At 38.9% G+C, this 12,826-nt stretch overlaps 1 protein-coding gene across 1 annotated transcript; it reads right to left on the reverse strand.

Annotated features, from left to right (window-relative positions):
- Positions 1–463: 463 nt before the first annotated feature.
- LOC149828744 (uncharacterized) lies at positions 464–1,705 on the reverse strand. The gene is made up of 2 exons (XM_090017129.1): positions 1,464–1,705; positions 464–1,244 (listed from the first exon to the last, which is right to left on the reverse strand). Exons 1-2 carry the CDS (start codon positions 1,703–1,705, stop codon positions 464–466), a joined length of 1,023 nt encoding a protein of 340 aa, XP_089873255.1.
- Between the last annotated feature and the right edge of the window lie 11,121 nt (positions 1,706–12,826).

Consider the following 12,826-nt stretch of genomic DNA (forward strand, 5'->3'; position numbering starts at 1 on the left):
AACGACCGATACCGAAGTTGGTAAGCATGTGGAATAAGAATGGCCAATGGACCGAGTCAAAGGCTTTATGGAAGTCGAGCTTGAGATAGAAGAAAGGTTGGCCGCTGATATGCAAAGAGTGAAGAACTTCTGATGCCAAGATGAATGAGTGTTGAATCCGCCTGTAGGAGATAAAAGCGAACTGGGAGTCCGAGAAGATTTGAACATCAACGGTTCTGAGCCTATTGGCCAAAACCTTAGCGATACTGCGGTAGAGCGCACTCATAACCGAAATTGGACGAAACCTCAAGATATCAGAGGCTGCCACATCCTTCAAGATGAGAGAGACAATGGCTAAGTGCATGTGAACCGGTAACTGGTAGTTGCGATGGAACTCAACAAATACATTGATAGAGTCATCCTAAATACAAGACCAAAAGATACGAAAGAAATTCATGAGAAAGTCGTCATAGCTAGAAGCTTTTCATCCTGAAAGACTGTTGATAGCTGAAATGATTTCAGCGTCAGCAAACTTAGATTGCATAGCTCTGTCTTGAGATTGATCAATAGCCCATATGAGAAGAGGGCCAATAGTGCCATCGACGGAGGTCTGGGCAGCATAAAGGGTCTTGAAATAGTGAAAAACCGCTGGAAGAACATTATCGATGGAGTAGCTGACTCCCCCAATGAAGATAGAGGGAATAGCGTTCCTCCTGTGGCGGTGCGAAGCGTAGGAGTGAAAAAATCTAGTATTGTCATCACCAGTCGCAAGCCAATGCACCCTCGCCCGTTGTTTCCATCGAATTTCATCATTGATCCGCCATGTTTGCAAAAGTAAGGAAAGCTCAGTGGATCTGGCCTTTAAGCTTTGAATAGTCGAATAAAAAAGGGAGTTCGAGAAAGACATAGAATGATGAATGGTCGACAGCTCTTGCTCCCAAGCGTCTATTTGCTGAAATTTATTGATATTATGATTCAGAAGCCAAGCTTTGATGTTGCGGCTGAGGCAGAAAAGCTTCTTATGGCACTGAATGACGGCCCAGATTGCAATAGGAGGCTTGCTCCATGAACGGTAGACCACAGATTCGAAGTTCGGCTCCTTCAACCACCACTTTTCAAAGACGAAAGTCCTTACAGAGGTAAAACCTTCCCCCCAACGAGTGACAACCTGGGTATGGTCTGAGACAAAAGGAGGAAGCAGAAAGCAGGTGATGTCGGGTAGAATCTCCAGCAGATCGGGGGAGATGAGCACTCGATCGAGCAGCCTGTAGCACGAGTGAAACCTTCTATTCGACCACGAGAAAGGCTCACCGGTAGGAGGAACAGGGTAAAGCTAATGTTGTTGTACAAAATCCTGAAAACCCCGCATAGAGGCAGTCGAAGAAATGGGAGGATTTGAGTCATGAATAGACAACAAGCAGTTAAAGTCCCCCATAAGAAGGTGCAACTCCCCAAAAGAACTGATAATTCTACTCAAATCGAACCATAACGTTAGTCGAAGGGGAGGACAGTTGGGGCCATAGACAATAGTAACCACCGTTGTATGAGTTCCCGCTTTCAAGAAAAGTGCAATCAAAAGATAGAACAGGCCATCGTCAACTTGGGAGATACCCAGAGAAGGCTTTCTGAGAATAAGAATACCACCAGCGTAGTGAACCGTTGGCTCAAAGAAGAAGTTCACCCCTCTCCAAATTTCAGAAACAACAGAACGAGAGACGTCTTCCATTTTTGTTTCTTATAGGGCAATGAGATTTAACTTTTCCTAGCGAATCCAGTTTGCCAGGAATAGACGCTTGTCGGGAGAATTCAACCCTCTGATATTTCAGCATAGAGTCTTCATAATTGAAAGTGAGCAAAACTCCGAGGGGTGTGAGCTCTGGCTGAACGCTGAGGTGAACCACCAGCATGAGAGGTCGAGGGTTGCAGGTTACAACGACGCCCTCGACGGGCATAATAGGCCCCAACACCTGATTGGGGAAACGAGTTGGGAGTCGACATATGAAGAACGACCCCAGATTGAGTTACCGCAAAGGAAGGTAGAAGGTCGGAGACCGCAGCAACAGATGCAAGCATGACGCCTGAAATATGAAGTAGTTGTTGCAAGGAAAGAGAAATATCGAGAAGCCGGGCAGTTTCATCAACTTCGATACCCAGCATAGAAAAGAGATGGTTTTGCCCTACTGTAGGATCAGCACCCGCAGAAGATGAGTCTCCAAAGGTAAAGGTAACCGGCTCCCCAGACGAACCTTGGTCGATTGCCAGATGCGAAGGTTGACAAAACACGAAGTCCGCAAGAGTTAGGAGGAAAGAAGTCTGCAAGCGGATCATCATGCAGTTGATAGCTCGATAGGATAGGGCATTGAAACCCATAACATGAATCGTCAGGCCATCGAAATGCCTGCATGGGAAAAGGATGAAGTGCGAGTTTCAAAAAAACTAATGCTTACGAGAGCCACACGTCTCCAGAAGCCACCACAAAATCGTGCAAAATGAGAGCACAGGTCGAAGCGCTCGCTGATAATGGCTCAATGGCCTTAACAGCAGAGATATTGGAAACATGAGCACGTGGAAACGAGATGGTGGCAGACTACTGGGCATGATTGCCATCATTATAGGTCGGATTCCCAAAAGCCTCGATAGCACCAAACAAAGAAGCTCTTGGCGTCTGAAAGAATCGAAAACCAAAAAACCACCTACGTGGGAACAAGGAGTGTGGATTCCAAAATAACGAGTTCCTGAGAAGAGCACCAACATCACTATGCACCGACAAAGCACCTTTGGAAGGAGCGCCTGGAGATAAAGGCTCAGCAAACCCTTACAAACCAAGAGTATGGGGAAACGAAAGGATGAAGGACAGCTTGCCAGAAGAGCAGTCATCAGAGGTAAGATTTTCACTATCTTCGAGAGTACCTACCAAAGGCGATGATGGCGACATAGAGGAGCGGGAAACGATTGAAGCATCGAGCAAGCTTGAGTAGTCACCAAAAACAGGATATGACGAAGATGGTGCCGCAACTGATTGCACGAAGGCTTTTTCAGTGAACAACATGGGCAATGCAGGCGACTAGCTGATCGAAACCCAGATAGATCCGATTTTAAAAGCTTGAAAAGATTATTTGGGCTCATGCAGTTTGCCAACTTGCACCCAAAGAGAGAATGAGGCGTGGCGGCAAAGCATCTTTGATCTTCCACTATCCTGGCCAATAATCGACTTCTGCCGCAAATAGTTGTTCGGGGAGGCTATGGCATGCTTACTCTTCCATATTGGATGCTGCTGAGAGAGAAAAGATGTGGCACAACGATGACATGTAACGCGCTTTCAAAAATTAAGGGAGAAGCACTCGGCGCACCACCAGTCCCCAGGCTTTGCACAGTGCAACTGAGCGCAATAACGAAATCCGGAGAAAGAAAGTTGTTAGAAGGGCTTAACATCCTGCCAATCCCAGTCATCACCCCAACTAGGAAAAACCTGAAAGAAAAATGGTGTGTGAAGCAACACCCCCACCGAGCAATACTGAAGAGGCGCCCGCCCTCCTAACAATACGGATGAAATGCCAGATATCCTGGGGGAGCAGCAAACCTAAAGCTACATATGAAGAAAAAATGACCGAAAGAGAGGAGAATAACTTGAACGATAGTCAGAACGAAAGGGCAACATGAAAACCCTATTGTCGGAGTGCAAAAGCAGCGCCCCAGTCATTTAAAGTGTCCTAAATGGAGAGAAGGGTCTGCTGGTTGACATGCAAAGGGTGGTTGGAACCGATACCCCAGAAGAAACATGGCGAGGAAGACATGTAGATAAGCTTACTGACACTCCTCTCAGCAACTGTGGTAAAGCCGAAAGCTTAGATGAAGACTGAGAGATATTGGACGATGACTCAAAGAGAGAACTCCAAATGAAGACAGAAAGAAAACCCAAGGACGACTCCAGGAGCAGCGATGGTTCACGATTCCATGCAGTAGCAATCACCGCCACATGTGCTGCATTTCACGGCCACACACCAGAGAGAGAGAGAGAGAGAGAGAGAGAGAGAGAGAGAGAGAGAGAGGTACCTTAGAACCGTCGGCCTTTGTTGTCACCCGAAACTTTGCCGGCACGCTCAATCTGCTCTTTTTACACATGCAGATGCAGCTGGTGCTACTGTCTGATTGCTTTCACCGGTGGGAGAGGTGAAGCAAAGGTGTCGTTGTTGCCCAAGGGATATCACCTGTCTGAGAGGTGGAGCAGAGGTACCGAACATGGCATATTCCTTAGAATGCTTGTGAGGAAAAGCTTTATATAAGGAATCTCATCAAAAACAACAGCAACTCCACCATTCTCGCTACCAGCAGCAAGCGCACCCACGTACTCTTCAGCAGAGAGAGAGAGAGAGAGAGAGAGAGAGAGAGAGAGAGAGAGAGGTGGAAGTGGAGGAGGGGAGGATAAGGCAGAGAAAGATGGGAAGAGGAGGAATAGTCAGAAGAAGAGCAGAGGTGGAGGAGGCGGTAGAGGTGAATAAAAAGGAGAAAAGGAGGAGGAGAAGAGCATATGAGGAGGTGGCGGTAGAGGTGAAGAAAAGGGGGAAAAGGAGGAGGAGAAGAGCAGATGAGGAGTAGGAGGAAGGGGAAAAAAGAGAGAGGGGGGAGAGTGGGGTTACGGCTTTAAGAAAACCCAAAGGAGACAAAAGGAGCAGCGATGGGGGAAAACCCAAGGATGAAAGCTTAGATAAATCGTTTACGGCTTTTTGCAGGAAAGAAGGATGAGATGTTGGGGCAGAGAGTGTGTAGAGAGAGGGGTCGATTGTCTCCACCTTCACAGCAGCAAGTGGGAGCGCGCGTAAAGAGAGGGGTTGATAGTCTCCACTTTCACAGTACGAAGAGATAGAGAGAGGGCTCCTTGCAGAGAAGAGCGGAGGAGGGTGGCAGCCTAGAGAGAGAGGAGAGAGAGAGCATGGCTGAAAACAGAGAGAGAGAGGAAATAATCTATCGTGCTTCTCCACTGCCGTCGCAAAGAACTGCTGCCGCCGCCAACCATGTCCGCTGGTCCGGTAAGGGAACGAGGGAGAGGAAAAGGGCAACGCGAGGGAAAGAGCGTAGGCGAAAACCAAAAGGAAAAAACCAGTCTGACCGTTGGATCTATTTTATATCCAAAGTCAACATCTTTAAGCAGCTAATTCTATATATAGATATATATATATATATATATATATATATATATATATATATATATATATATATATATATATATAATGAAAACTTTTCTTAAGAAATATTTTTTTTAATTCTAACCGTACGGCTGCATTCAGCATGATTGATTTATTATAAATTATCAGAAATTACTTGGGGCCTCAAAAATTTATAGAATTTGTATGTTGTTGATTTTGAAATTTATGTAAACCTATCCTTGCAAATGGAATCTCTCTCTCTCTCTCTCTCTCTCTCTCTCTCTCTCTCTCTCTCTCTATATATATATATATATATATATATATATATATATATATATATATATATATATATATATATATATATATATATATAAACACATACACGAAAGCGGGTATCATCAATGCCCGGTGTAATGCTGCACACCTTTTTTTTTTTGAGATTTCAGACTTTCAACGGCAGTTTTGCAGTGCCGCACAATGCATTTGAGATTTTTTTTTTTGCATAACTGATCACGCAATTTTGGTTGGATTTTTTAAGTGTACAACGATACACCCTTCTCTCTATATATATAAGCATAATCTTCACATTTTTTAGTGGAATGCATATATGATATTGTATTTAAATTTGCAATAAAAGACCAAATAGTCAATTGAAGGCATGTTTTTTAGTAAACGGGCAATGATAAATACATCTACTAGTTCAAATTAATAGAAAATTATATGTAATATTTAAAACTAGATTGTCAACTTGATTGACTCTTCTATATATATATATATATATATATATATATATATATATATATATATATATATGGTTAATATGGGCTACTAATGAAGGTACAAAACAAACAAGTAGAAATCAAATTTTTCTTCAAAAGTTTTTATGTCTTTGTAGATCAATTGTTATGGATGTGATTTACATAATTTGTTTAGTAGGAAACTTGTTTTGAATCATGTGATTATGACAAGTAATTATGTTTTTAAAGGAGTACAAAAATTAACGATCTACAATGTGCCAAAATTTCATAACTTAAAAGATCATATTTTTACATTAGATAAACACATTCTAAGGCTTGATCCTTGGCAAACAAACCATGTTGAACACATCTATGTGGTTAGATTGAGTTGATACAACTTGCACCTATGATATCTTGCTCATCAGTTTTGTACCTTCATTAGTAGTCAATATTTACCCATATATATATATATATATATATATATATATATATATATATATATATATATATATATATATATATATATATATATATATATATATATATATATATATATATATATATTCACTAGAACGTGAGAACTAACATATGAGAACTAGAAATACAGACATTTTCAACACTTTTTTTCACAAATTCAACCATGTAGATATGCTTGGCAAGGTGTATTTGATAGGAATCAATAATTGCATAGTGTATTTTTGATAAAAAAATGTGATTTTTAAATGCTTGAATATTTATGAAAATTATGAGCCATTGATTTTAAAGCCTTAAAAAATCTCGTTTATGCATCAAAATCGGATAATTCAAGAGCAGGTTCTTATAAAACCAAGCATGTAGATCATATTCCTATGGTTAGATTTAAAAAATCCATAAAAATTTGTGATTCACATATTAGTTCTCATATTTTCAATTCTCTAGTGACTATATATATATATATAAGTTCTTTCTATCATCTATATAAATAGTGTGGATGACACTAATTTCTAATGTTTAAGGTCATGTATTGCAAATTTGAATTGACAAATGTGTTCAACATGATCCACTTACTAACAATCAACTCTTAAATCATGTTTGCAATACAGAAATACATTTTGCCAACTTTGAAATTAATGAAAATTTTAGGTTGTTGATTTTTTAAGCCTTTTAAAAAACTTTTTAGATGTTATAACTGAATGATCCAAGAGCCAATCCTACTAAACAAACCATTTCAATCACATCAAAGAAGTCAAATTCTAAAAAAATACTAAAAAATTAAAATCTTTCATGAACGGGAAGAAACCAATTAAATGTTGGGGATTCACACCTGTATGTCCACAACTTAAGCGTGCACACTTTGAGTGCACTGGTGGAACACATCCTTTTTAAGAAATAAAGACCATAAACATCGGGAAACATCTAAAAAAAGTGAACCACGGTTAGAAAACCATACGATTTTTTTGACCTTTTCAAACAAGCGAAAATATTTTTCTAAGAAACATTTTGAAAAAGATACACATTTTGATAGGAAAGACTCCTTAGGGAAGGGGTGGAGGAGTCTTTCTTACCAGGAGAGATGGCCCCTCTCACCCTGTAACATTTAAGAATTTTCAAGGATTTCTTTACTAATTTAATACAATTTTTCAGTTGATTGCCCTATTTGGATCATTATTTCTGAGTGTTTAAACTGACTCTCTATCGAGAACCCAAACTGAACTGGATTTTGATTCAGGATCCAAAACCCTACCTGAAAACCTAAGTGATTTGATCCATATTAAAAATAAGCATTCAGTGTGAATTTAACCTGAATTTTAGTAGGATTGTAATTCAATTAATTTTAGGTTTAATTTGGAATTATTTTGATTTAAACTTCAAAGAAATTGGAATTTAAAGTAAATTTGAATTTCATTTAAAGTTGATTTAAAATTGCCATTTCAGTGGAATTAACTTGGAGTTTCATTTGGGTTTGAATTTGAATTAAATTTAGGATTTTTGAATATTAATGGAACGCCCTTCCATGCCATTTTGGTATAAAATTAAAACAAGAAAAACTATTTAAGGCAAGTAGGTTAGGAAAGAAAAATTAATTTGGTTATAGTCTTGATCATTTAGGGGCTAATGAAAAAATTAGCTTCAGTAATTTTTGTTTTTGGATCCCATCAAATTATATTGAATCCGATCCAATTATATTGGATCTGGAGTTTGGGTATTGGATCTTGGAGAAATCCAAAATCCATTTTAGAATTGGATTTAAAATTTTGGTTGATCCAAAATAGAATAAAATGCAAATGTGAATACAAAATAAAATAGGAAACTTAAAATGAGAGTTTTAAACTAATACTAAAATTTAAACAGAATTTTTGAAATTATAGAGGATAGGGTGGATGGCCCCCTAGTGGGACCCACCTACCAAAGAGGGGGAAAATCGATCCCGCATCTCTCTCTTATTTTGGCATGTGAGACAAATTTAAAAAAACAGAAATAGATATAAAAAGAAAATCACAGCAATAATAAGAGAAAAATAAATAAATATAGAAAGAAAATATTCAAGGAGTTACCTTGAGAGTGAGAAAATACAATGGAAAGGGGGTGGCACCCCTCTCTATTTCCATTTTTTTGGGGTGGTCCTTAAGGAAGGAGTCACACTCACATACTCAACCTCCCTCAGTTATATATGTATTAATCTAGAAAGCTAAGTAAGCAATAAAAAAATAAAAGAATGTCATCTCTCTTTCCCACAGGTTTTGGAGGGAGAGAACTTGGAAAGAAACCTAAGTCTTAAATTTCTTTCCATTTTATTTTTTTTTCTCACTTGGTTATTTCTTTTCAACATTTCATTTTCTCACATAAGGGGATGACCCTTGCCTTGTGCCCCTTTAGCATTTATGTGAAGATCAACTCTCTCATCTCTCTCTCTCTCCTCTTCTTCTCCTCTTGCTCTCTTGTATTCTTCTCCTTCCTCCACACGTTTTGGAGGTGCTAGACAACATGTAGCTAGGAGGAGGACGATAGCCAATCGATCGATCCATACCCACGGTTTTATGTGGAGATTTGGTTCATCGATTAAGGTAAGGCCATAGTGTCTCTATGCATGTGCATGATGCCATGGGGCACATGTATGTGATACACTATCTGAATATATGTATGACAGCCATGGGTTCCATGGTTGACATAGGTTTCTTCTAACATTGCATATGGGTGCACATGGATTTACTAACTCATATATATATATATATATATATATATATAAGCCTGTTCATGTGGGTGTAAATGTGTTTATAAATATGTTGATCAATGTGTGTTGTGAATCTGCATACTTATAAGTATAGGTAAATCCATATGCTTATTCATATAGGGATATAAATGTGCAGATCCATGAGTGATCATGGATCTGCATATTCATGTGAAGGTATTAATCAAAACGTGATTTTGAATCTATATATATATATATAGGTCTATAGGGATATGGATGTGCAAATTTAGGTTTATAGGTGCTTTAGTAAATGCAAATCGTACATGCACATTACATGTTTTTCCTACATTAGCAAATATAGGCTCTTCATACTTAACCTATGTTGCATTTCTGCATTACCAAAATACATATTTTAGACTTATCTCTTATTGTATTTCTATATAGGAAAATAGAGACTTTGTAGGCTTAAATCATTATGTGATCTTCAATAATAAAATTTTGATTTTTATGTTCAGGCTATCCATGCACACACAAATTTCATGGATGTATATGAACAAGCATGTTGTACATATACGTAGAGAATTCTTGTATATTGGGTTGCATGTATACCCAGACGGAACATGGATGTATATGCATTACCATGTTGTACATAACATGCATGATTCAGTAAGATTCTTTTGTGCGTTACAGCTTTGGTATCAAAGCAAGACAAGAATTTATAGGTCATAGCCCTTCTAACGACCCTGCATAGCTTTGTAAGTATATGATAAATGAGTTATTGTTATATTGTTTAATAAATTAAAATATACTTTTTGTGTGTGAATGAGAACCTAGAAATATTAATAGGGTTATCATTTAGCAAGTTCATACAACAACAACTATGCCTTCATCCCAAAACAATTGGGGTCGGCGATATGAACCAAAAAAGAAAATCATTCTGGGTCTTCCACGTGAATCCTTCTCCTCCAATCATTTATATCCAATGCTATGTGCTTGGTGAGGTTCAAAGCATTCATATCCTTTCCTATCATCTCCATCCAAGTCTTCTTAGGCCTACCCCAACCTCTTTTAACTAATATATTTTCCCATTTCTCCATCCTTCTAACTGAAGCATCATTAGGCCTTCGCCGAATATGTTCAAACCACCGTAAACAATTCTCTCATCTTATTTTCAATAGATGCAATGCCTACCTTCTTACGTATCTCCTCGTTTCAAATCTTATCTTTTATTGTATTTCCACACATCCATCTAAGCATATGCATTTCAGCTACACTCATTTTTTGAATATGTTATCTCTTGGCAACCCAACATTCCGTACCATATAGTAAAGTGGGATTAATTATCATCCTATAAAACTTTTCCTTCAACCGCAATGGCATTCTATGATCGCACAACACTCCAGTTGCACTTTTCTATTTCATCCACCCAACCTTTATCCTATGATTTACATTTCCATCAATTTTTCCATACTTTTGAATGATAGATCTCAAATATTTGAAATAGTCATCCACCGATATTTCTTGCTCACCAAGCTTCACTACACTCCCATCACTACTTCGTTGCTTACTAAACCGACATTCCATATATTTTGTCTTACTCTTACTCAACTTAAAACCTCTTGCTTCCAATGTCTGCCTCCATAATTATAACTTAGCATTAACCCCAGCTCTAGACTCATCAATCAAAACAATATCATCAGCAAACAACATACACCACGACACATTTTCTTGAATTGATCTCGTAAGCTCATCCATCACTATAGCAAATAGGAAAGGGCTTAATGCAGATCCTTGATGAGTTCATAGTCCAGATAAACTTATAACTTACTACAGTTAATTTTTTTTAGATGGCCTGGGCAAATAGGTGTAGTGACATCGTGAATACCTTGAACAACCTAGCCGAGGTTGTGGGACAACAAGCCGCTGCCATATAGCAGATGGAAGCAAACCTTCAACAAGTGGCATAGGACAGGCTGATTGCAGAGGGTGGTGTTTCTTATAAAAAATTTACGGACATGGATCCACTTGCCTTTACGGCAAAAACAAATCCAGAGGCAGTATAGAATTGGTTACAAGAGATCAAATGAATCTTTTGTGTTCTCGAGGTTTTGGAGGATCGTCAGGTCAACTTTGGGACCTATATACTCAAGAAGCACACAAAAAAGTGTTGTGAGACCACTCATGAGGTCTGATTCCATAGTGGACTAGTGACTTGGGCTCAGTTCATAGAAGTTTTCAATGCTGCCTGTTTTCCTAAGCACGAACAATGCAAGTAGATGTAGGAGTTCTTAGACTTGTAGCAGGGTGACTCGACCTTAGCCAAGTATATCACTAGGTTTCATAGTTTGGAATGATATTCTTTGAACATCTGCACGATCAATGAGGATAGGGCGATGAAATTTGCCTGTGGTTTGAAAGCGGGTTTGAGGAACCGTCTGTATACTCGACGATAAAAATCACTCGACAAGGCCATCCAGGTAATGAATATATTTAAGTCTGATAGATCCTGAAATAACTATGAGAAATATCAACTTAACTCTCGAGGCTCATGATGATATTGGACAGGTTGCGACCCTGTTAGACGCTGACTAGACTAAAGGATAGAAGTTTCAGCAGAACAAGTTCGGAGGTCAAAAAATAACCTTCAAGAAGAGGTTTGGCTGAAAGAAGTTCACCCCACCAGCAAAGAAGCAAAAGTAAAATGGAAAAAATAGACCATGGTAGGTGCATAACCAAGGTTGCCAAAAGTATAATTGCTTCCACCCTGGACAACAGTGTCCCTAAAAGACTGGTGCTTGTCTCTACTGCAGGAAGATCGAACACTACATCAAGAAGTGCTGCAAGAAACAAGTCGATGATGCATAACATGCAACAGGGGGACCACAACAACAACAACAGTCACAAGCAGCCCAGAAGAAGGTGTCTGAACAATTTTACGCTACCACCACAGAGCAATTGAAAATTGGTGACTTGGTGTAAGGTACGATGTTAGTCTTTGGTCAGACGACTCTCATTTTATTTGACTGCAGTGCAACTCACTCTTTCATATCGATAAATTTTGCTAAACAATTGAGGGTACCTACCGAGTCATTAAAACATGAATTAGTTGTGTATAATCTGATTGGTGTTAATGAGGTTTATGCAAATTATATGTCAGATGTGAACATAAAACTAGAAGAACAAAGTTTACCCACTAATCTGGTTCTACTCAATGTGACTGAGTATGATGTCATATTGGGTATGGACTAGCTATTCAAGCATTATGCCAGGGTTCTTTGTAAATAAGAGAAGGTCATCTTATCTTGACCTGGAATGTCAAAGGTCGAATTCAGACTTTCGAGACCTATTCTCAAGCATCGGGTAATCACTGCCCTCAAGGCTTAGAAGTACTTGCAGAGAGGTGACACTACATTCTTAGTCATTATAATGAGAGTGAAGTCTAAACTAATACAAATCGAGGATTTGGATATCATTCATGAATTTTCAGACATGTTTCCAGAGGAACTCCCAAGACTCCCTCTGTACTGTAAGGTGGAGTTTGAGACTAAGTTGGTGCCTAGAACAACACTGATTTTCATGGCACATTATCGCATGGCACCAGCAGAGCTCAAGGAGCTAAAGAAGCAGCTGCAAGAATTGATGGTGCGAGGATTCATGCAACCAAGTGTATCACCTTGGGGAGCACCGATGTTATTCGTAAAAAAGAATGATGAATCCATGAGGTTATGTATCAACTAAAGAATGCTTAACTAGTCTATTGTTAAGAACAAGTATCACTTGCCCCACATATAAGACCT

This window comes from Nuphar pumila, chromosome 9 (assembly GCF_984573655.1).
Source record: "Nuphar pumila chromosome 9, dmNupPumi1.hap1.1, whole genome shotgun sequence".
In the NCBI taxonomy this organism is placed as follows: Eukaryota; Viridiplantae; Streptophyta; class Magnoliopsida; order Nymphaeales; family Nymphaeaceae; genus Nuphar; species Nuphar pumila.

Excerpts from the sequence above, each read along its gene's own strand:
- LOC149828744 (XM_090017129.1), bottom strand. The coding sequence starts at position 1,705 with ATGGAAGACGTCTCTCGTTCTGTTGTTTCTGAAATTTGGAGAGGGGTG. Across the intron at positions 1,245-1,463 it reads CCCCTTCGACTAACGTTATG|GCTGCTCGATCGAGTGCTCA; the intron begins GTTCGATTTGAG and ends CTCGTGCTACAG.